The sequence below is a fragment of the Chiloscyllium punctatum genome, chromosome 27 (genome assembly GCF_047496795.1).
Source record: "Chiloscyllium punctatum isolate Juve2018m chromosome 27, sChiPun1.3, whole genome shotgun sequence".
In the NCBI taxonomy this organism is placed as follows: domain Eukaryota; kingdom Metazoa; phylum Chordata; class Chondrichthyes; order Orectolobiformes; family Hemiscylliidae; genus Chiloscyllium; species Chiloscyllium punctatum.
The window spans coordinates 12372124-12397887 of record NC_092765.1 but is presented as its reverse complement, the minus strand read 5'-3'; the positions used below and the strand labels follow the sequence as shown (position 1 = coordinate 12397887).

The 25764-nt window shown below is 41.8% G+C and overlaps 1 protein-coding gene across 1 annotated transcript in view; it reads left to right on the top strand.

Annotated features, from left to right (window-relative positions):
* The window catches only part of tmem30b (transmembrane protein 30B), a 38224-nt gene extending 24264 nt beyond the window's left edge, over positions 1-13960 (top strand). The window contains exons 5-8 of the mRNA XM_072548099.1: positions 4675-4765; positions 6251-6397; positions 7768-7956; positions 13491-13960. Coding sequence (XP_072404200.1) covers positions 4675-4765; positions 6251-6397; positions 7768-7956; positions 13491-13678 — 615 coding nt within the window. The 3' untranslated portion in view covers positions 13679-13960. The remainder of the gene's footprint in view (positions 1-4674; positions 4766-6250; positions 6398-7767; positions 7957-13490) is intronic.
* The last annotated feature ends 11804 nt before the right edge of the window (positions 13961-25764 follow it).

Genomic DNA, 25764 nt, shown 5'->3' with positions numbered 1-25764 from the left:
CTACTTGCATTCTACACAGAAAGGTAAGCACAGCCCTTTGAAATTGAAGCCAAACCTAAGTTGTGTGAAAATATAACCTAACAAGAAGAAAATATGCAGGAAGTACATGACTAGTCATCATCGATTAAAGAAGTGTGATTTGATTTATTATTGTCACGTACCTAAGTACAGTGAAAAGTTTTTTTGTTTTGCATGCAGAACAGGCAGATCATAGGGTGATTGAACAGAGCGGGGAATACAAAGTTACCGCTGCAAAGAAGGTGCACAAGAAACAAGATCAACATTATATTTAAAATTTGAGAGGTCCATTCAGAAGTCTAATAACAGTGGGGAAGAAGCTATTCTTTTTATAAAGATTATAATATTTCAAGTGGCTTTCATTCGGCCTGATGATTTTTCTTTACCTCACCTTTCTCTGAACAGGTCCTGAGTGATTTATTGTCTAATTTCAGAACATTTTTTAAAATCCCCAGATATTCTTAAATGAGTAGCAAGATAACTTGAGTGCTACATTTCCAATCATTAATTCCTTTGAGGTGATCCAGTCCACATAGTAACAATGTCATCTGTATATGTGTTGGTATATTTAGAATCATACAGAAGTAGAATTAGAAAAAAAAATCAATATCCTCAATGCTCCATTATAGACAACAAATATGAATTTCCTCGATGGCATAGAATCTAAATCAGGTCAAGACAACAAGCAAAAGTTGACGACAAAAGATTTTTTCCAAAATAATTGAGACACATTACTGTCTACAAAGACTATTACCCTAAAATTGTCTATGGGCTGATGACCTCTCATGCATATTCTCAAAGATGGAACATTTTAACCAGGCACCTACAGCTCTTTTGTATTACTGCATCTCCGATCTCAAAGTAGCAATTCACCTAGTATTCTACTATATTTTCATGAATTAAAATAGCTCCTTAATTTATGCAGCCTTAAGCTAGAGATTTACTTGCAATGAATTAATGACCTTCATGATTTCAAATTTTCCAAGCTGAGTTTGCTGAGTATTATTTTTGTTGACAGGTTTAGAGTTGTTCATTTTCTCTCGCTCTCATTCTCTCTCTCCCCCACAGATATTGCCTCGAAGCCTCCATCTTCCCTCCCCTTACAGGAGCCCACCTCCATCTTTTTTCATCCTTTCTTTTCATCCATTTTTCCCTCCCATTTTTCCCTCCCGCAGCCACCTCATTCCCAAACCAGAGGGTGTTCCTTTTGTTCCCCCCACCCCACCCCATCATCACATTAACATACATGGCAGACGGCTCCCAGCAAAAGCCATAACCCATAACAAAAGGCAACGTGGGCTCCCCTGAGATTCTGTCACTGACACCAATTACTTTTCTAATTGGTTGCTGCTCCCCCAATCGCGTGCTGGTTCATTATGGAGCCAATTAGCTAATATGGGAGGGAAGCAGCGTGTGATTGGAGGGGGAACTTATGGGAGATTCTGTCCATTCTATTTGTGAAGGAGGGTAGCAACATTTCTCCCATTGGTCACCCCAACAACTGAATTTTCTCGCAATGTTTGGCTTTCTGGGATGAACCTACCCACCAACATTGGGTATTTTGAGCACTGATCCTTAACTTACTGTGGGAAGGATACTATTAAATTGGAGAGGATTCAGAAAAGATTTACAAGGATGTTGCCAGGACCAGGGAGTTTCTCTTAGAGGAAGAGGATAGGCTGGGACACCTTTCCCTGCTGCATAGCTGATTGAGGCATGACTTTATAAGAGGTTTATAAAATTATAAGGGGCATAGATAAGGTGAATAGCAAAAGTGTTTCCCCATTGGATAGGGGAGTTAAAAACTAGAGGGCAAAGGTCTAAGGTGAGAGGGGAGAAATTTAAGAAACCTGAGGGGCAACATTTTCATACAGAGGCTGATATGTTTGTAGAATGAATTACCAGAGGAAGTGGTAAATGCAGGTACAGATATGACATTTAAGACATTTGAACAGATACATGAATAGCAAAAGTTCAGAGGAATATGGGCTATATGCAGGCAAATGGGACTAGTTTAGTTTGGGAAACTTGGTCAGCGTGGACGAGTTGGACCGAAGGGTCTGTTTCTGTGCTGTATGACATTTATTGTCCAAAACTTTAGTCTTACTCAGAACATTACAAGTAATATGTCAAAATGAATAAGGTATTGAAAATTAAGAAAATATAGCTATGTCAAATGAAGTGTTCCAGAAGTTCACCTTCATAATCTGGGACAAACGCAAAAGAAAAAAGAGCTTGTTTTTTATACAGAGGGTGGCATGCATATGGAATAAACTGCCAGTGGAAGTTGTCGAGGTGGGTGCATTAACAACATATAAAAGGCATTTGGATAAATACATGGATAGGAAAGGATTAGAAGGATATGGGCCAAGTGCAGGGAAATGGGGTTAGCATGGACATTTTGGTTGGCACGCACTAGTTTGGGCCAAAGGGCCAGACTCTTATCTTTCTGTGAAAGATAGGGTTCTTTTTAACACATGGAGTATATTTGAAATCATAACTCACTGAAAGGATGGAGGAAACTATTTCAATTATAACTTACAAAAGGCAATGAGGAAAGGGAGTGGGATTAATTGGATAACTCTTTGGTTGATGACAGATGCCATCTTCCTGGCCCTCTACTCATCCCTGAAACATCTGGATAACAAGGACACCTACATTAGACTCCTATTTATTGGCTTTAGCTCCACCTTCCAACACCATACTTCTAACCAAACCAGTCTCCAAACTCCGAGACCAGGGCTCTGCTCCACCCTCTGCAACTGGATTCTCGACTTCCTGACGTGGTGACCACAATCAATAAGGATGGGCAACACTGTGCTCTGCAAGGCTGTGTACTCAGCCCCTTACTAATTATACACTCATGACTGTGTGGCTAAATTCAGCTCAAATTCCATTGACAAATTTGCTGAAGACACTACTGTGGTGGGTCGAATCTCAAACAACAGTGCGACAGAGTATGGGAAAGATAGCTTAGTGTCATGGTGTAAAGACAACAATCGCTCCCTCGATGTCAGCAAAATGAAGGCACTGGTCAAGGAGCAGAATGGAGGACATACCCCTGTGTGAATCACTGGTGCTGAGGTAGAGGTGGTCGAGAACTTCAAGTTCCTCCAGAGTAAATATCACCAACTGGTCCATCCACTAGATTAGATTAGATTACTTAGTGTGGAAACAGGCCCTTCGGCCCAACAAGTCCACACCAACCCGCCGAAGCGTAACCCACCCAACCCATTCCCCTACATTTACCCCTTCACCTAACATGGGCAATTTAGCATGGCCGATTTGCCTAACCTGCACATTTTTTGGATTGTGGGAGGAAACCGGGGCACCCGGAGGAAACCCACGCAGACACTGGGAGAATGTGCAAACTCCACACAGTCAGTCGCCTGAGGCGGGAACTGAACCCGGGTCTCTGGCGCTGTGAGGCAACAGTGCTAACCACTGTGCCACCCACAGTCAAGAAAGCGCACCATCACCTCTACTCCCTCAGGAGGTTAAGGAAATTTGGCATGTCCACAATGACACTAACCAATTTTTAGGATGCTTTCTATGGTGCAGCTATATCTGGATGCATAGCAACTTGGTATGGCAACTACTCTGCCCAAGACCAGCAAGAAATTAGAGTTGTGAACGCAGCCCAGTCCATCACAAAACCAGCCTTCCATCTATTGACTCCAGCTACACATCCTGCTACCTTGGGAAAGCAGCCAATGTAATCAAAGACCCCTCCTTTCCCTGTTATAGTCTCTCCCCCTCTCTTCCGTCAGGCAGAAGATACAAATGTTTGAAAACGCGTACCAACAGATTCAAGAACAGCTTTTTCCCAGAGTTGATCTTTCACTGCACCTTCTCTATGTGGTAGTAATACTATATTCTGCATTGTGTTGTATTACCCTGATGTACTTAAGAAATGATTTTCAATACTTGTTATTGTATCTTGGTACATGACAATAATAAATCAAAGCACAAGCTTGATGGCAGAATGGCATTCACTTTTCCTAAAGCTGGTGTTTCCCATCCTATTGCCATTGTGTTTATTTCTGGATTTCTATGATGGGAGTCAGTTAGTTCCCATTTGGTTTGTGATGCAAAGTGATGCTAACTGTATAGGTTCAGTTTCTGTACCAGCTGAAGTCACCATAAAGACCTTGCCTGAGATGTAGTGACCTTCAGACTAAACTCTTCACCTATTGCCTTTGTCTAATAAGAGCAGTCTATGGTTCTGAGACTACGATAGCTCTCTTTTCTAGTTTCCTGATGATCAAGAACAATCTGAAGAACGTAGTGACGGGTCGGAAGATGTTGCCTTCTAGTCTCTTCTTGTTAGTGAGTTTTGTACCTTCACCCAAGATAGGGAAAACAGTTGATATAACTTCTGACTCCAACTCCCTTCTATGCCATTGGAATATTACCTCTGTCACTACACCCATTATGTTATAGAAATACCGAGCTTTCAATTGTGTTCCCAAACCAACAGTTCAAGAAAACTAAAAGCAGAAGTCAAAAGCCTTTTCAAAGAGCTCAGTATCTCACAGGTGCATTAAAAACAAATGAAAACAAACACGTATTAATAAATCTCTCACCAGAACAATGCAAATCTGCAAAACTGACTGTCAATGCTTTTTTTTTGTACCCTGCTCAATCTTTCTGCAGGAACCTTCTGAATACTGTTTTCCATTTCGTCAGGATGGACAGAACAGGCCTATTGCTCCATGTGGAGCCATCGCAAACAGCATGTTTAATGGTCAGTTCACATATGCACACATTCACTCACTTTTTATGCAGTTGAAATTTTCAACCCCATCGGTTTATACATGTATATCATTTAGGAGACTGCAGATCATTCGGTGTCTACGTACTTCTGTAAAGCCTTAAACAAAACAAGCATTTAAAAATTAAAATCACAGGATTTTGTAGCACAGGCCATTCAACCAGTTGCTCCCATGAAAACAATTTTATTGCTTTTGGTTTGTAAATATCAAACATTAGATCCTTTTATAATGGATTCTGCTTCAACCAGTAATTCTGGCAAAATATTCTGATCTTCCACTCTGTCTTTGTTTTAAAAGCAAATTCTCTAAATTTCTCTTTATGAATTAATATCTTGTGATAGTGGGCATGGTTAATTATGGAAGTTTGACAAGAACTTGTCGGAGGTATTTCAGATTGGAAAAAATAGTTAATTTATTATTTTTCACTAAGGCTGCTTTGTTAGAAGCAGCAATCTATATGACAGTGTTTCTGGGTTAGGGTGGGAGGAGGAGGGGAGATTGAGAGCACCGTTTCAACAGCAGACTCTCCGAGGGGGTTTTTGAGGGTCGAAAGAGAGATGGATAGCGATGGGAAGCTGTCTCAGAAGAAAATCCATGAGTCTGTGTGTTGTGATCATCAGTCATGCCTGCTCAGGGTGAGGCAGTGCCCTTATGGTATTATTGCTATAGTATTAATCCAGAGACAGCTAACATTCAAGGTACCTGAGTTCAAATCCTGCCACGGCAGATGGTGGAATTTGAACTCCGTAAAGACCTGGAATTAAGAATCTGATGATGACTGTGAAACTGTTGTCAGAAAAACAGTTCACTAATTTGGTTCACTAATGTCCTTGAGGGAAGGAAACTATTGCCTTTACCTGGTCTGGTGTGACTCCAGACCCACAGCAATATGGCTGACTCTTAATTGCCCTCTGGGCACTGAAGGATGGGCAATAAATACTGGCCTAGCCAGCGATGTCCACATCCTGTGGTTGAATGAAGAAATGACTAATGGAACAGAGGGAAGACAGGGCATAGAGCAGACTAGATCAGTATTCAAGCGACCCTGAAGGCAACATCATTAAAGACCAGCATCTCTTCAATATATTCAACAAAACTCTTACGAAATTGCTTCTCATTTAATCTAATAGGGGAGGCAATGGCCTAGTGGCATTATGGCTGAACTGTTAATCCAGGTAATGGTCTGGGTACCCAGGTATGAATCCTGCCATGGCAGATGGAACTTCAATTCGATTTTTAAAAAAAGACCCACAGTAATGTGGTTGACTGTTAACCATCCTCTGGGCAATTAGCGATGGGCAATAAATGCTGGCCTAGCCAGTGAAGCCCTCATGCTATGAATGACTTTATTAAAAAAAACACACATACTATACCCCCCCCCCATTATTTAAGTAACTACTGTCAACTGTTCTTTGACAAATGTATTTTCCACTTAGTAATGTATTTCTTTCTCACAGATTCCTTTGTGCTGTATAAGGTAAACAACAGTGAGATCTCCAAGGTGCCTCTGAACAGCAAAGGAATTTCTTGGTGGACTGACTACAATGTCAAATTCAATAACCCCAAGTTAGACAACGGAACTGATCTAAAGCAGGCATTTGAAGGTGAATTTAATTGCTTTCACTAAGTGTTTCTGCTGACCAACTGGTCTTGATCAAATCTTGTTCTGACCAAGTCATTTGACGGATTAGTGGTGATGTCAGAAAAGTTTTCGGACATTCAAAGGGGCCACCACAATTTGGACTTTCCCCATAGGTCCCTGACCCTCCCATTTAGCTGAAAAAGAAACGGGAGTCAGAAGATGAGCAAAGCTGTCCCTCATGATTTCCCCAACATCCCCCCCCCCCACCCCTTTACAAATTGTCAAATCAATGAGCAAAGGTAGGCTAACCTTCAAATTATTAAAGATGGAGGGCTCAGAGGAGGTCTGGGTACTGAACAGCAGGATACAGGGACGTGAGGATCATGTAGCTTCAGAATGGAGGTGCCCTTTCCAACATTTTCATGTTTTAAAATAATAACTGGCCGTAGCAGCCAGACTGCCATTGTGGAAGTGGACAGCTCCTCCACAGGATGGCCTGGTGCAAAGGAACTGGACCCCAACCAGGCAGGGAGGGCCCCTGGGTTAGAGCACTGACTCCCTGGTCTGCCACCAGGAGGCTGCCTCAGATGGAGAACCTGACACCCAACAGAACACCACGAGGGGCTGGGGGTGCACAGTGCCACTTGGCCTCAATAGAAAGGTCTTAATAGGCCTTCACGTTGTTCACTTGGCTGCCTGCCAGTAATAGGAAAGCAGTCCCAACATCGCCTCAAATCCTCACCCTGACACTCACCGATTCTGCTTACAAGAAGATGGGCAGAGGGGGCACATAGGGGCTGGAATTGGGTTGGAATAGGAAGGACTTTGAGATCCCAATCTTCCTAAATTACATCCTCAGAACCTAATTTAAACAAAGAAAGAGAGGGTGATCAAGCTGTCCAACTGAAAAGGTGTTTATAGTTTGACTATTGTTTTCCATGTATAATCTAGGCAAAAGCTTGTCCGTGTAGGTCAGGGAAGTGTCAATACCTCTGGAGGAAATGTCAGTTGCCAATTGATTGTTCCCCCTGTATGGTACCACAGTTCCCACGTAGCCAGCTGGCCTGTTGTTTCCTCCATTACAAAGTTGACGACAGTTCACCTGCTGTAGCACAATTTGGGATGTCAGGTGGCCCTCTAAAGTTCTATAGATCTTTCCAACATGGCACTTAACCTCTGTTTTTTGCACTCTAATGAAAATTCTATTTGATTAAAGTCCTGGTTGTAACAGTTGCGTCACTGCATTGTCAGTGATAGTGCTAAACTGGTCAGATGAGGAAGTCACTTAATTGCTAAGGACCAATGTTGGGTAATATTTATTTCATCTGTCTTTTTAAATAAGGGACTTTCTTTCTCCTTTTTCTTCATTGAGCCCAATTCACTTCATTACAGGAACTGTAAAACCTCACAACTGGCCCAGGCCAGCCTATGAGTTGGACACAAACCCAGAAAACAATGGCTTCATCAATGAAGACTTTATTGTTTGGATGAGGACAGCAGCCTTGCCAACATTTCGCAAACTCTATCGTCGTATTGATGATGGGCTGCAGCCAGGAAAGTATTTGGTAGAGATAAGTTACAGTATCCTTGCATTTTTTTTCATGAGGCAATATGGAGAGAGCATGACCAAAAGAAAATAAGTAAATGAACTGGGGGGTCATATTCAAGTTAAGTTGTTTAGTTCTGTGGTTGCACTGCACCACATGCATTGGGGCTCTGCTTTCACAACCATTGTGGTTGTCTGCTCATATCACTCAAGTGAGGAAGCAACCATTTGACTGTGTGAAATTGAATTGGAAAACGTTGTAATAGTCAAATTTTTCCCAGCTGCTGACATTGTCAGCACTGTACATTTTCCTGACTTTTTAAACTACTTCTAATGTTTTTAAAGTCCATCCTGAGGAAAATAATACTCCGTTTCAGTTGATTGGGTTGGTGCTTTTTGATTTTGTTTTCCTTTTAAACTGGAAATGTATCATTTTCCACACCAGGTACACCTCCTATTAAACTTTTCACTCTCTCTCTAATGATACCTGGAGACAAATTACTTCAATGTTTCCAGGCCCGGGGGACTTGAGAACCACTGATCAGAACTATGATCATTCCCTTGCAAATGCAGTTAGGAATTAAAGAGAAAATTTATTTGTTCAGAGAGTGGTGAGGATGTGGAACTCATTACATCAAGCATTAATTGGGTTGAATGGTATCAATGTCTTTAAGACTGTAGTTTCCAACTGAGAATCTACCCTGAAGAAACTAAAGAATACAAAGTTTATTTTCAGTGGATAAATCTTACATAAACCTAAAAATCAACTTTTCTTTTATTCACTTCTGGAGATGTTGGCATTATTGGCTGGGCCAGCATTTTTGCCCGCCCCTAGTTGGTCTTGAAGGTGGTAGTGACTGGCCATCTTGAACTGCTGCAATCCATTTGCTGTAGGTATACTCTCAAAGCCGTTGGGGAGGGAGTTCTAAGATTTTGACCCAGTGATACTGAAGGAACAGTGTTATATTTCCAAGTCAACTTGCTGCCCTTATCGTTCGAGATGGTAGTGACTGAGAGATTGCAAATCTTGGTGAATTTCTGTAGTGGATTTTGAAGCTAGTACACACTGTTGCTACCGAGTGGCAGTGGAGAGAGTTAATGTTTGTGGGTTTGGCGCAAATCAAGCAGACTGCTCTGTTCTGGTTGGTGTCAAGCTTCTTAAGTGGTGTTGGAACTGCAGTCATGGAACTAGCTGAGCTGCTATTGCAGAGATTCCACATGGATGTGATGGGCTATTAATCTCCTTTGTGTATAGTACTGGAATATGTGGGCTTCAGGCATTGATTCCTAGTATATTCCTTATTTGTTTGTTTGCACTGTCAGCATAAAACCTGCAATGCAAGTCCATCTAGACCAAACTGAAACACAATACAACAAGCTGGCAAAGCCTGTTAAAGATGCTCATTTTCTCTCTAGCCATGTGGCTTCCAGAAGAGGTCATGCAGTAACGTGATGATCAACATACAAGTGGTTTTGGAAATAGCACTCTGTGTGATCGACTGTCAGAGGCTCTGCCATCAACCAGTATTCGCAGTCTGAGTTGGACACCATGGCTTTAGGAGGAATCTCATTATGCATATAAGGGTATTGAAAGATATACTTTTGATGAGGAATGTTGGGAGGAGGCTAATGTAGAGCATATATCCTAGTATTGATTAGTTGGGCCGAATGGCTGCTGCAAGTTCTATGTAATTATTCAGCTGTCTAATTCTAAAAAGGATTCTTCTTGGTTTAAAATCTTTTGGTCATTCTAACATTTTCCTTCCAAACTCCAAAATGAAGCAATCCCTGTGGAATCCAGGACGGCACGGTGGCTAAGTGGTTAACACTGTTGCCTCACACAGCCAGGGACCGGGGTTTGATTCCAGCCTTGGGTGACGCTGTCTGTGTGGAGTTTGCACATTCTCCCAGTGTCTACGTGGGTTTCCTCCAGATGCTCCAGTTTCCTCCCACAATCCAAAAATGTGCAGGTTAGGTGAATTGGCCGTGGTAAATTGCCCATAGTGTGGGTTACTCTTCAGAGGGTAGGTGTGGACGTGTTGGGCCAAAGGGCCTATTTCGACACTGTAGGGATTCTAATTCTAATTCACTCTTGTAGGAAAGAACAGCTAGTGCTGCAGCCCTTTCTTCCCTATATATTCCTCAGTCCCTTCTTTATCTCTTATCCTTAACCTATTAAAATCAAATTCCAACTCCTTTTCAATGCAATCTCTTCCAGTATTTCAATATATCTCTGTTCTGAAGAAGAGGCATACTGGATTTGAAATGTTATCTCTGTCTCTCTCTATGGATACTGCCAGATCTGCTGAGTTTTTCCAGCTCTTGTTATTTATTTCATATTTCCAGCATCGTTTATTTCAGTAAGTTTCATCATCCTCCCATAATCTGTCGACTCTAGAGACTAGGCTCTGCAGCAGCTGACATTTTACTTTCTGCTCTGTCCTCTGGTTCCATGCTTTGATCTGTGCAAGTTACTCAGTGAGGAATAAAAAGCCAGAAACACACACTTTAGATTTGAAAGTACCACAAGGCAGTGCAAGTTTCTCACACTGAACCAGTGAACCGATGGAAGACATTTTCAACAAGAGACTGGAGGGAATGGTGTTGAGTGGCAATCTCTGCTGCATGGTGTGTGTTACAAGACTACAAATGCACTGATAAGGATAGAGCAGCATTGTGCAGATGTGGGATTAGGGTTTCATGCCTTCCTGCTTTACAATGCTGAGGAGAAATGTATTTTTCAGAAATAACCATTTGTGGTTTGTCATTTCCCCAAGAGAGTGCTGGTAGTTGGCTGAGGAAGTTGCACCATCTAGGGCATGTATTGATCAGCCAGACAGCCTTTCAGTTCTCTTACTTTATTGTACCAGATTTCCACCCAAGTTGTTGGAGCCAATTTCCTTGGGAAGCAGCGGTTGAGATCACCAAAATCCTGGGATTCCAATCCATTGTGATAAACTAAAACTGATTTTAATTTGTAGAATTGTACCACGAAATTGAAACTGTTGACTTTTTTTTTAATTGTGTATTTTTTTAAAAAAAGGTTTGAAACAATGGAAATCTGTTATCTCTGTATAATCCATCTTTGTAGATTATTTTCCTAATCAACGAGTACAGACGTTATTCCACACTTCTAGAGCAGCCAGGACTTGAACCTGGGTCTCCTGGGAAAAAGTGAGGTCTGCAGATGCTGGAGATCAGAGTCGAGAGTGAGGTGCTGGAAAAGCACAGACGGTCAGGCAGCACCTGAGGAACAGGAGAGTCGACGTTTTGGGCCGGAGCCCTTCATCAGGAGTGAGAAGGGCTCCGGCCTGAAACATCGATTTTCTTGCTCCTCGGGTGCTGCCTGACCTGCTGTGCTTTTCCAGCAACACACTCTCGACCCTGGGTCTCTTGGCTCAAAGGTTATCATTGCGCCATGAGAGCCTCTAAGCTAGCTTACTTGTGACTTCAGACATGATTGACTGACTCTTAATTCATACTCTTGAAAGAAACTTAGCCATTTGGGAAACTGGAGATGGATAACAGATGCAGACCTGCCAGCACTTTGAGCACCAATATATTAAATCAGTTAACTACGATAGGCTTGCTTCCTGTCTTCTGAGTTCCCCTCAGAGCCCCCATATCATTCTAACATGGACTTGACTTGTTCTTTCATCATTTTGTGGGTCAACTCCTGGCACCACCCATTTGACAGCAGTGGTTTTATAACTCCTTTACAGATTATAGTCTGTAAGTCACCCCTTCTTCAATCACTATCATATAAAGGGCATTGGGGGAGGGACCAGTGATACTCATTTCCCATTGACAGTGTTGTAAAGGATGGTTCCTTTAAGAATACACTAAGACAAACTTCAGAGATTTTAGAGTGTAGTTGATGCTCATCGGAGCATGTATTAAAGTCTTTTTGTGCACTCTCTCCCTTTCTAACACCATTTTAATTTAACCCACCCCTCTTTGCCCACCCTCCTTTTTGCTATTGCTGCAGTGTCTCTGGTGGGCAGTGCCTGTTGATGTTACTCAGTTGTTTAATTGGGTGATTTGGTGGTGGGTTTAGAAAAAAACCGGCTAGTTTGACGAAGTAAGCATAGTTGGTTAGGAAGGAGAGATACCAGACTAGGATCAGTGCTGGGTCCTCTACTTTTTGTCATTCATATAAATGATTTGGATGTGAGCGTAACAGGTACAGTTAGTAAGTTTGCAGATGACACCAAAATTGGAGGTGTAGTGGACAGCGAAGAAGGTTACCTCCGATTACAACAGAATGATTAGATTCCCTACAGTGTGGAAACAAGCCCTTCGGCCCAAAAGGTCCACACCGACCCTCCGAAGAGCAACCCACCCCCCTACATTGACTGCTGACTAATCCACATAACACTATGGGCAATTTAACATGGCCCATTCACCTGACCTGCACGTTTTTGAACTGTGGGAGTAAACCCATGCAGACACAGGGAGAATGTGCAAACTCCAGACAGACAGTTGCCCAAGGTGGGAATTGAACCCACGTCTCTGGTGCTGTGAGGCAGCAGTGCTAACCACTGAGCCACCGTGTCTAGATCAGATGGGTCAGTGGGCTGAGAAGTGGCAAATGGAGTTTAATTCAGATAAATGCAAGGTGCTGCATTTTGAGAAAGCAAATCTTAGCAGGACGTATACACTTCATGGTAAAGTTCTAGGGAGTGTTGGTGAACAAAGAGACCTTGGAATGCAGGTTCATAGCTCTTTGAAAGTGGAGTCGCAGGTAGATAGGATAGTGAAGGCAGTATTTGTTATGCTTTCCTTTATTGGTCAGAGTATTCAGTGCAGGAGTTGGGAGGTCATGTTGCAGCTGTACAGGACATTGGTTAGGCCATTTTGGAATATTGTGTGCAATTCTGGTCTCTTTCCTTTTGGAAAGATGTTGTGAAACTTGAAAGAGTTCAGAAAAGATTTACAAGGATGTTGTCAGGGTTGGAGGATTTGAGCTTTGGGAGAGGCTGAACAGGCTGGGGCTGTTTTCCCTGGAGCATCGGAGGCTGAGGGGTGACCTTGTAGAGGTTGTCAAAATTATGAGGGGCATGGATAGGATAAATAGGCAAAGTCCTTTCCCTGGGGTTGGGGAGTCCAGAACTAGAGGGCATAGGTTTAGGGTGAGAGGGGAAAGATATATAAAAGAGACCTAAGGGGAAACTTTTTCACAGTGTTGAACATGTACGAAATGAGCTGCCCAAGGAAGTGGTGAAGGCTGGTACAATTGCAACATTTAAAAGGCATTTGGATGGGTATATGAATAGGAAGGGTTTAGAGGGATATGGGCTGGGTGCTGGCAGGTGGGACGAAATTGGTTTGGGATATCTGATCGGCATGGACGGGTTGGACCGAAGGGTCTTTTTCCATGCTGTACATCTCTATGACTCTAGAGGTTTATGGAACAATGAAACTGACAATGTATCCGACTGTCTGACTCCTTATTTAGTAAATGGATGACTAACATGAATGATGATGAATGAATGCATTTTTATTAGTAATACCTCACTCTTAACTGCTAGAAGCCATTTATTCTATTACTCCTTAACTCTATGTTCAGATTATCCAGTTTTAAGTTTCAACGGACAGAAACGAGTGACTTTCAGCACCATATCCTGGATGGGTGGTAGGAACCCATTCCTGGGGATCGCCTATCTTGTGTGTGGCAGTGTGTCTATTGTCACAGGAATAATAATGCTCATAGTCTACATTAAATATCAAGGACAGAACATACGCAAAGTGGAATAATCACAAAATGCAATACCTGTGAAACTTACTAGGAAATTGTTTTAGAAGCTATGGGTGTTTACTATAAATTAACTCGACACATATTAATCTTGAGCAAAGTACAGAAATTTAGCTTTTTGATTTTTTTACATATTGTATTGTGCTTTCTCTCTATAGCACAGATGATTTATACACTTTCTTTAAACTTGTTTTAATTTTACAGATTTATTTCCATCGTGAAAGATTACAATGGTGAAAGTGGGGATGATTTAGTATTGAGTTAATAAAATTTTTTTTTATAAACTTGTGGTCACTTGGGTACCAATGATTCCAACAGTAAGATTTATTGTGTGAAACTATTTAACATATTCAGTCAAGTTGATATGTTTTATTGAGTTATTACATAAAACTCCATTTTATAGTTTTTCTAATCTCAATAGATCAATTCAATAGATTTTTTAAAAATAGCTTATCATATAATTGTCAATTTAATGTATTATAAAATTGCTTTGTCAGCACTAACACTATTGTGGTTCCTTTTTATCAGATTTGCTGATTAGCTTTCTGAAAATAGAGAGCACCATCAAATTTACAGACACCAAAAATCGCTGACTTGCCTGGTTAGCATTTTATGTTGGCAGTTCCAGCAATAACACCAAATTAGAATCCAATATATTGGGAATATAGTCATCTGGTCCAGTTTCAATACCACAGCTTTTCTGGTAAATTGATCTCCGATTTACAGCTCATTCTGGCAATTTTTCTTTGCCAATTTTATTTTCTTGCCATCCTTAAGATAATTTCCAAGCCTTTACTGGTCTTGAAGTCCAGAGAGATGTTGCTCTACCAGGGTAGAAAATGCTGGAAATACTCAGCAGGTCAGGCAGCTTCTGCCGAGGGTAACTGTAAAATTTCAGGCTTGCATCCTGTTGGTCAGAACTGAGTAAATTCATGATTTTGAACAAGTGTTTCCTTTAAGAAAAGGAATCTGAGGAAGGGTCACTCAACCCAAAACGTTAACTCTGATTACTCTCCACAGATGCTGCCAGACCTGCTCAGCTGTTTCAGTAATTTCTGATGTTGTTTTGAAGAGGTACTGAGTGGGTAGGCATGTGGGCAGGAGGGCAGGGTGATAGGTGAAGAAGGAAAGGAAAATGGCCGCTAGATGACACGTGAATGGCTGACTGGACAGTAGCTGTCTGAGTGCCATGTAAAAGAAAAAGAAATGAAAGGAGAAAAACAAACCAGCAAGAAAGAGCACAAAATAAAACAGAGGCTGATGTTGGGGTCTGACATGTTGAATCCAGGGTGAACATTCCTGAACTGAAAGATGAGCTGGTGTTCCTCATGCTTGCATTTTGAGATTCTCTGGAATAGGCCAAGGACAGAGAGGTCAGAGACAGACTGTGGCACCGGATTCAAACAAATTGAAGCGCTGTACTTACTCACTGAACTGAGGTATTCCACAAAGCAGTCACCTAATCTTCATTTGGCCTCCCCATTCCAGAGGAGAACGCATCCTGAGCAACAATAAATTCGATTGAAAGAAGTACAATAAATCACTTGGATGGTCTATTTATTGTATATTAATTGTATTTATAGATGATTAGTATATCACTTGAGTACATATAGGCCTCTTGTGGCACAGTGGTAGTGTCCCTGCCTCTAAGCCAGGTGAGGCCCAAGTTCAAATCCCACCTGGTTCAGAAGTGTGCCTTAATGGCTCTGAACAGGTTGACTAGAAACTAGTCTTGCACCCCTATAAACGGACATGCTTCAGAGATTATTGTAGTACAGTGGTAGTGTCCCTTCCTCTGGACCAGAATGTATGCTTTCAAGTCCCACTTCAGCATGTGAAGGCCTCCAGAAGTAAATTGTAACATGTCCAATTGGATTGATTCTTTTTTTGAAAAAGATGAGCCATCATGATGTCAAGATGACTGAAGTATGCAATGGATTCTGGTCTGAACTGGCCATCCTTCAGGCAGCCCTCAGAACCTCCCTGGGAAACCTGCACCTCATAATTTGATCCATATCATCAAAATCCCCTCTTCACAACCTCCCCCCACCCCCACTTCCCTTTAGTGCAGAGGGGGGTCCTTATAAAGGCTGCTGCTCAATATGCTGCATTTCATCACCTTCATCAACCATCTGGATACGCTGCAGTGATCCATCCTGCTGCATGGAAGTTGCAGGGAGTGCCTAGTGGGAGGCTGTCTATTTAGGAATCTTCTCCTTTACCATCACTGATCTGGGGTGGTAAATGTTGCATGCTGCAGTCCTGTGTAGTTCACCAACTCCCCGAGCCACGTGCATTTTCTGCAGCTGTGAGGGCTCAAGTTCCATGTGTTTGTGGCTGCAGTCTCTTTTCCATTATTTGAAAGGATTGCTGCTTAATGTTTAGTTGCCCTACTGTGGATAAATTACCACAGGCTACCTTTAATTCAGCAACATAATAAGAAATATCACCGACAGTCAAGTACTGCAACAGTGACTTAAAGTTTATTGTATGTAGCAACCAAAATAAGACCTCTCAAGTATAAGCAAGTTAGGCCTCATAACCCAACCTGGCTATTACCTGATTAATGGTGAAATTTAGATATGTTTCCAACAAAGTATCTGTCTCCATGTCCAAGGTCGATCCTTGCACAGTGTTGCTCTTCAAAATTCTGCTCCTGAGGAATTCTAAGGTTGAATTCTTATACAGTTTTCTTTCTTGCAAGCTTGTGGTGTGATATTATTGATGATCTTTTAGATTCATTCATCCACAATATTGCAAGTCTGCAGTGCGCCTTCTTGTCGGAAGTAGCTTCCTTGTTCCTTGTTCCATTTGGCATTGACTGTCTGGAAGACTCAGCATTCCTCTTTAAATTCTACTGCAGGGCACAATTTTGTCCTTGTGGCATAGAGTAGCCAGTTACCAAGCAGTTGTTAAGACACGTCCTTACCCCAGCCACTACACTCCAGGCTTTGTTATCACATAGCCTGCTATTCCACACAACCCATTGTTAGCCACTGACAGCCCACATTAGCAGCTATTCACCCGCCTAGCCAGACCTTTATCCACTCCTTTGTCTGTCCAAATGCTCTCTCTCTTTGGCCTCTATCCCCATCAATATTTGCTCCTTAACTCCTCCCTAAATTCTGCTTTTTAAAAAAACATTTCCTAACCAGCATCTGCGGAAGGGTGATTGGATCCGAGATGTTGCCAGACCTGCTGAGCTTTTACAGCAATTTCTGTTTTTGTTTCTGATTTCCAGCATCTGCAGTTCTTTTAGTTTTGTTTTAAGTTAAATCTTGTAAATTTCTGTTGAGAATTTGATTGAAATTATTGTCCCTTCAAGTGGCTATCAATTGTTAATTTTGTTTCATTTTAGTTTCTTTATTTAAAGGTATAAGGAAACACTTGGCCCTTTTAAGTACCAGTTCCTGGTTTAATTAGTTAATTTGATTTTTAAGTTCATTCTTTTTTCCTAGAAGTATAAAGAGACATGGAAACTGTGACATGGTTGGGATTAGAGCTATACACTTGTAAATCATTTTGGAACAAATTAACATTGGCTCTCCTCCTATCATTCACCAACAAGCATTCCAGAAAGAAAGCCAAACATAGGGTGTTTGGTTCTTCCCAGTATGTCGGATCAACCATGACCCATAAAAGGGAAGATGGGGGGCTATTGCCACCAAAGAGACACATCCCTTCAGAATGTCAGACTTGGAGTGTGGAAAGCTAGTCTCCACTCACCAGGTGTCTGCTTCCTAGGGTTCGGGTATTTAAGGCTGGGGGCATATTTTTAAGGTGAAAAGAGAAAGCTTTAAAAAGGACATGAGGGGCATTTTTTTTTAAAATGCAGTGATTGTACATGGAATGAACTTCCAGAAGAAGTAATGGATGTGGGAACTGTTATGAATAAATGACATTTAGATGAGTACATGATTAAGAAATGTTTGGATGGATAAAGGCAGGTGGGACTGGTGTAGTTTGGGATTATGTTTGGCATGGACTGGTAGTCTGAAGGGTTTGTTTGGGTGCTGTATGACTCATTGAGACCAGGCCTATAGAAAACATGGTCAGTCCTGCTGAGGAAAGCCAGTGACCATCCAGAGGCTCCAATCCGCACCATTACTTATTGGTCTGTGCTGTAAACAGGCTCATGGTTTCACACTGTTCTACTTGACCACAGAAGTTGCATTACTGTAAAGACATGGCTCCTTTAAAAGAGACATTAATCAAATGCGAGATGATAAATAATTTCCTTTGATTTCAGTTGAAAGGTGAGAATAAAGCATGGGTTTATTGTGGAATCTGAAGGTACTGAGCGAGTCTTGGCTGGACGTGATCTTGGAAATTCATCTGAAAAATCCCAACGTTCTCCTACTGCAGAAACAGTTGAGAGCAGGAGCTGTGTGGATGTTTCTGTGATTTATAATTTTTTACATCCTTCCAAAGCAACAGAGTCAGAGGACCAGAAACATGTTTTTTGTTTAAAACGTCATTTTTTTAGAGACTCCGCTGATTTATTCGGTTATGTCCTGGAACAAAGCATTAGATCTGCAAGTGCTTCAAAGACTTGATTCTCTCCAGGTAATTGTTCTGAAATACTAGGTCATTGGTTGCTCTAACAATTTCTATTCAAAATTTACCAACCTGCAAGATTTGAATAGACTGCAGCTCTCAAACTCCTAAAAGCACTTAAGGCAATAATAAATCCATCATCTACTTAAAATAACATCTCCAGTAGAAGTCTTAATCACACAATGTTTTCTTCAGATTGAAACTTTAGTTCTAGTAGCAATTTAAAGGGACACTCCCCCATCAGTAGACAAAATTTACCAGATTGGTGGCTTGTGAAGAATGTAAGGGATATTCAGTCAGTTTAAAGACAAGTGTAGTGCTCCCAAGCAGCAAGAGTCAAGATGATTGCCAGTTGGAAAAACCATAACTAATCCTCAAACTACTGATAACGTTTGGAACTCTTGTTTCAAGCAATGAAGCATTTGGAAGTTACTTAAGGTTTTTTTTTAGATTGTAGTCATTCATAGGTCAGATTCTTCCTAAGGGAAGAGTACTAAACTGGGCCAAGGCCAATTATAGCAAAATTAGGCAGGAACTCGGAAATGTGGATTGGACAAAGCTATTTGAAGAGGAGTCCACATTTGAGATGTGGGAGGCTTTCAAAAGATAGTGCAGGATAGGCATGTCCCATTGAAGGCAAAGGATAGGAAGGGCAAGATTCATGAACCGTGGATGACAGGAGAAATTGTACGACTAGCCAAGAGCAAAAGGGAAGCGTGCATAAGGTCTAGGCAGCTAAGAACAGAGTGAGCCCTGGAGGAATATTGGAAGAGTAGGGCAAGTCTTAAATGAGGAATCCAGCGGGCTAAAAGGGGTCATGAAATAGCTTTCGTGAGCAGAATTAAGGAGAATCCCAAAGCATTTTATTCTTATATAAGAAGCAAGCAAGTAACTAGAGAAAGGATTGGTCCACTAAAGGATAATAAAGGAAGGCTGTGTGTCGAACCTGAGCGAATGGGTGAGATTCTGAATGATTACTTTGCATCAGTGTTCACTGAGGAGAGGGACATGATGAATGTTGAGATTAGAGATAGAAGTTTGATTAGTCTGGATCATGTTGACATATGGAGGGAAGATGTGTTGGGTAGGCTAGAGATTATTAAGGTGGACAAAGCCCCAGGACTGGATGGGATCTACCTCAGGTTGCTGAGGGAGGCGAGAGAAGAAATAGCTGGGACCCTGACAGATATCTTTGTGGCATCCTTAAATACAGGTGAGGTGCAGGAGGACTGGAGAGTTTGTCATCTTGTCCCCCTGTACAAGGAGGGTTGTAGGGATATTCCGGGTAACTACAGACCAGTGAGCCTGACATCAATGATGGGAAAACTGCTGGAGAAGGTACTGAGGGATAGGATCTATTTATATTTAGAAAAGAATGGGCAACGTGGTTTTGTGCAGGGAAATCGTGCCATACCAACTTAATAGAGTTCTTCGAGGAAGTGACCAAGTTGATAGATGAAGGAAGGGCTGTTGATGTCATATACATGGACTTTAGTAAGGCGTTTGATAAGGTTCCCCATGGAGAAAGTGAAGTCACATGGTGTGCAGGGTGTTCTAGCGAGGTGGATAAAGAACTGGTTGAGCAACAGGAGACAGTAGTAGTTGAAGGGAGTTTCTTGAAATGCAGAAAGGTGACTAGTGGTGTTCCACAGGGATCAGTGCTGGGGCCACTGTTTTTTGTAATATACATAAATGATCTGGAAGAGGGCATTGTTGGTATGATCAGCAAGTTTGCAGATGACACGAGGATTGGTGGAGTAGCAGAAAACATAAGGGACTATCAGAGATACAGGAAGATATAGATAGACAGGAGAGTTGGGCGGAAAAGTGGCAGATGGTTTTCAATCCAGACAAATGTGAGGTGATGCATTTAGGCAAGACTAATTCTAGAACGAATTATACAATGAATGGAAGAGCCTTGGGAAAAGTTGATGGGCATAGAGATCTGGGAGTGCAGGTCCATTGTACCCTGAAGGTTGCTGCACAGGTGGGTAGAGTGGTCAAGAAGGCATATAGTATGCTTGTCTTCATTGAACGGGGTATTGAGTATAAGAGCTGGCAAGTCATGTTAAAATTGTACAAGATGTTGATTCAGCTGCATTTAGAATACTCTGTACAGTTCTGGTCGCCACATTACCAAAAGGATGTGGACACTTTGGAGAGGGTGCAAAGAAGGTTTACGAGGATGTTGCCTGGTAGCTATGAAGGTGCTAGCTATGAAGAGAGGTTGAGTAGGTTAGGTTTATTTTCACTAGAAAAAAAGGAGATTGAGGGGGGACCTGATTGAGGTTTACAAAATCATGAAGGGTGTAGACAGGGTGGATAGAGACAAGCTTTTTCCCAGGGTGAAGGATTCAATAACAGAGGTCACGCTTTCAAGGTGAGAGGTGGAAGGTTTAAGGGGGATACACGCAGTAAGTACTTCACACACAGAGGGTGGTGGGCTTTTGGAACATGTTGCCAGCAGAGGTGGTAGAGGCAGGCATGGTAGATTCACTTAAGATGCATCTGGACAGATGTATGAGTAGGTGGGGAGCAGAGGGATACCGATGCTTAGGAATTGACTGACTGGTTTAGACAGTACACTTGGATCAGCTCAGGCTTGGAGGACCGAAGGGCCTGTTCCTGAGCTGTAAATTTTCTTTGTATTCTAGATAGGATAGTTTGGAAAACATTCCCCCTTGGGAGAGGCCTTCTCAAAGGGGAATAACCTTAACATTACAGCAAGGCTGTCAGGAGGCATTTTTCATATGAAAGCAAGCCATAAAAGTTAGATCAGCGGACAATTTTAAGATTGATTCTGTTTTTGTTTGGTAAGGGTTGAGGAAACAGGACAATAAACTGGAATTAATCATAGAATCCCTACAGTGTGGAAACAGATCATTTGGCCCAACAGGTCCACACTGACTCTCCGAAGAGTATCCCATCCAGTCCCATTTCCCTACCATGTTACTCCACATTTCCACCGACTAATGCACCTGACCTACACATCCCTGAATACTATAGGTGATTTAGCATGGCCAATTCACCTAACCTGCACATTTTTGGACTGTGGGAGGAAACCAGAGCACCCAAAGGTAACCCATACAGACTCCGGGAGAATGTGCAAACTCCATACAGACAGTCACCTGAGGCTGGAATCGAACCCGGGTCTCTGGAGCTGTGAGGTAATAGTGCTATCCCCGGTAACTATCAGGCATGATTGAACTGCATGGCACAAAAGGTTCAAGGAGCTGAATGGTCTCCTCTTTCTATGTTGCTACTGACTTAATTATGAGCAAGGAGTTTCTCACATGCTCAGATGTTCGATAGCAATAACAGTTCCTTATGTAAAACTTAACTTCTACCTAAATCATTATAAGAACGGAGGAGAGAACAGGAAGAAAATATATGCTTTTTATTCTGGCAAAGAGCTTAAAAATAAGTTACTTTCAACTGAAATTAGCATTATTGCAGGCAAATATCACAACCCCTTTGTGTACAGTGTGGTGAGATGTGGTTTTAAGAGGGATTTCTTTGGCCCTGGTCCTCTTGAAGAGGGGTGGTGAAAACCTGGTGCCAAGGTGACTGCACCATGGAAACTGACTAAATAGTTCTGGCTTTTTAAAAAATTAGACTAAAGAAGCATGAGTGGGTGGAGTCAATCTCGCACCGACCCAGGGTTTTAAGTTTGCTTTCAGTTGTTGATTTCGCAGTTGAAGTTGCTAGATAAAGCTCTCACTCTGCTGCTGCAAAACGTTTGTGTTCTCTCTTTCTGCTGCGAGATTTTTCCTGTTGCTTTTTCTTTCTTCCGGACTGGAGGAGATGGAAAATGAGCAAATCTGTTCTGCTGAATTTGTCTTTTCCAAGGATGTGTTTATGGGATGCTACTGTATTGGAACAGTTGAGAAATAGTTAAATAATATTTCACTTTGTTAACTATTTCAATAGAGTTAAAGTTATGCCAATTCTTCTTTTCATGTTTGTATTTTAACTCTGGTGTAAGAATAACGTTTTGCTTAAAACCTAGTAGTTTGACCACTCAAATCAGATCTGGAATGCAGCTGCTTGCCTTTAGATAAGATAAAAGCTGGGGTCAAGGTTAAATCCCTTGATATGTTCTGAGAGGGTTTGATCTGATCCATAACAAATTGAGGTCTCTTGATGGGATCAAAATCTCTCATTCCAGTTGAGTTTTAGAATTATTGGACTCAAAGAAAGTGAATGGTGAGTGTTGGTGTTTTCAAGTGTTGAATTGGGTTGGTTTAAGTAGGGAGTATCTTGTGTAATAAGCCACTGAAAGAGCTGTAAGCATTTTCTGGATGTGGAAGAAGTCACTTGGGGTGGTTTACAGAGGGTGCCTAAGGCAAAGCTTTCAGAATTGGCAGACAAGCTAAAGTTGGGGTTGCCTTTGATGGTGTGGAAAGGAGAAGTAATTGCAGCAATAGCTCAGCATTTACAATGGCCAGAAATGCAATCAGAATAATTGGAAATAGCTAAAATTCAATTGTGAATAAAACAACTTGAATTTGAAAAGGATATGAAACAGTTTGAGTTACAGCTGAAAGTAGAAGAAAGGGATAAGGAAAGAACTTTTGAACTTTGGAAGTTGGAACTGAAAAGTGAAAGTTGACTTCAAATTTGATTTTACTTATTGTTGTGTCCTTAAGTACCATTAGGTTTTGGCACCATGGTGCAAACAGTACACGCAGATCATTGTAAGCAAGGACATACAGATCACAGGGTGAAAGAAAACTTTGAGGCACACGGGTTACGTTACACAGGGCATGCACTAGGCAAGATCAAATATGGCTGAAGCAGAGGTGAAAGATTGGAGTAGTGCTGAGGACAGTGATGAAGAGCAAACCCATCGTAGCCAAAAGCGTGGTGCGGATCTGTCTAAACCTGTTCAAGCACTGCCTAGGTTTGACAGGATGGACATAGAAGCTTTATCATTTTATTTGAGCAAGTGACTAAGCAAATTAAATAGCCACCAGCCATGTGGGTTTTGATGATTCAAACAAAGAATCTTTGATAGGTGGACAGGGCATTGAAAATTGATCAAACATATGACGGTCTTAGACAGTTATTTTGCAGGAATTCCAAATTCACTTCCTGAAGATTAGCAGCAGAAATGGCAGATGAATACGATCTGGTTCATAAACTAAAGTTCGGCTTCCAACATCAGTTTCAATCTGTGAGGGATACAAATTGGGGAAAAGAGAAATCCTCAGGTGCTAAAGGAAAAGGAGGTCTTATTGAAGATGGTAAAGATAGGTTACAACAGTTTAAAAAAGAAACCCATGAGGGAGAAAGAGAAGTAAAAAAACTTCAGGTGTTTTCACTGCAATAAAGTAGGCCACATGAAGGGTGGCACAGTGGTTAGCACTGCTGCCTCACAGCGCCAGAGACCTGAGTTCAATTCCCGCCTCAGGCAACTGTCTGTTTGGAGTTTGCACATTCTCCCTGTGTCTGCGTGGGTTTCCTCCCACAGTCCAAAAATGTGCAGATTAGGTGAATCGGCCATGCTAAATCGCCCAATGGGTCTGGGTGGGTTGCTCTTCAGAGGGTTGTTGTGGACTGTTTCCACACTGTAAGTAATCTGATGATGCAGTCTCAGTGTTGGTGGTTTACAAAAAACACTGGAAAGGTGGGTGTGGGAAAATTGGATAAGCCAGGGCTTTGAAAAAGTGATAAAGGAAAGCATGGTAGAAGCTAAAAACCTGCAAATTATGCTTGATGTAGATATAGGATAGGCGAAAGTGAGGACTGCACATGCTGGAGATTAGAGTCGAGAGTGTGCTACTGGGAAAGCACAAGAGATCAGGTAGTATCCGAGGGGCAGGGGAATCGACGTGATGGGCAAAAGCCCTTCATCAGGATATGCTACTTCATTTAAGCAATGTGCTTATAGACTTAACACTCTTCGAGTCATAGAGTCATAAAGATGTACAGGACTTTGGTCCAACTTGTCCACGCCAACCAGATATCCCAACCCAATCTAGTCCCATTTGCCAGCACCTAGCCCATATCCCTCTAAACCCTTCCTATTCATATACCCATCTAGATGCCTTTTAGATGTTGCAATTGTACTAGCTTCCACCATCCTCTGCGTGAAAAGGTTGCCCCTTAGGTCTCTTTTATATCTTTCCCCTCTCACTCTAAACCTATGCCCTCTAGTTCTGGACTCCCCCACACCAGAGAAAAGACTTTGTCTATTTATTCTATCCATGCCCCTCATGATTTTATAAATCTCTATAAAGTCACCCCTCAGCCTCTGCGCTCCAGGAAAAACAACCCTATCCTATTCAACTTCTCCTTGTAGCTCAAATCCTTCAACCCTGGCAACATCCTTATGAATCTTTTCTGAACCCTTTCAAGTTTCACACCTTTCCGATAGGAAGGAGACCAGAATTGCATGCAATATTCCAACAGTGGCCGAACCAATGTCCTGTACAGCCGCAACATGACCTCCCAACTCCGATATTCAATACTATGACCAGTAAAGGAAACATACCAAAAGCTGCCTTCACTATCCTATCTACCTGCGACTCCGTTTTCAAAGAGCTATGGACCTGCACTCCAAGGTCTCTTTGTTCAGCAACACTCCCTAGGACCTTACCATTAAGTGTATAAGTCCTGCTAAGATTTGCTTTCCCAAAATGCAGCACCTCGCATTTATCTAAATTAAACTCCACCTGCCACTTCTCAGCCCATTGGCCCACCTAATCAAGATCCTGTTGTAATCTGAGGTAACCTTCTTCGCTATCCACTACACCTCCAATTATGGTGTCACCTGCAACCCTACTCACTATACCTCTTATGCTCACATCCAAATCATCCACCGATCCTTGTGGCACTCCACTGGTCACAAGCCTCCAGTCTGAAAAACAACCCTCCACCATCATACTCGGTCTTCTACCTTTGAGCCAGTTCCGTATCCAAATGGCTAGTTGTCCCTGTATGCCATGCGATCGAACTTGCGAACCAGTCTCCCATGGGGAACCTTGTCGGATGCCTTACTGAAGTCCATGTAGATCACATATACCACTTTTTGTTAATTCTTCAAAAAACCTTCAAAAATAAATTGAAAACATGCTCAGAGACAACATACTTGAAGTGAGTTGCAGTGAATGGGCTCACTCATAGTAATGGTGTCAAAACCAGATGGTACAGAATGATTATATGTGGGCTACTGCAAAGTCAGTGCTGTATGAAATCTGATTTGAATCCTATTCCACTTTTGGAAGTCTGTATTGAGAACGTAGGACAAACAACTTATATTTCTAAATTGGACCTACTCAGAGAATACTGGCAGGTACCTTTATCCAAAGGAGCAAAAGAAATACCTGCTTTTGTGACAGTGAAAAGATTTTACCAGTTTAAAGCCATGCCATTTGGTATGAAAAATGCATCAGCCACATTTCAAAGACTAACCAATAAAGTCATTTCGGGATAACCCAGTTGTGTGGTGTACATAGATGGTTTGTGATTTTTTTTAATGAACATTTGCAGCATCTAGCAGAATTATTCATTTGATTTCTGGAGGCAG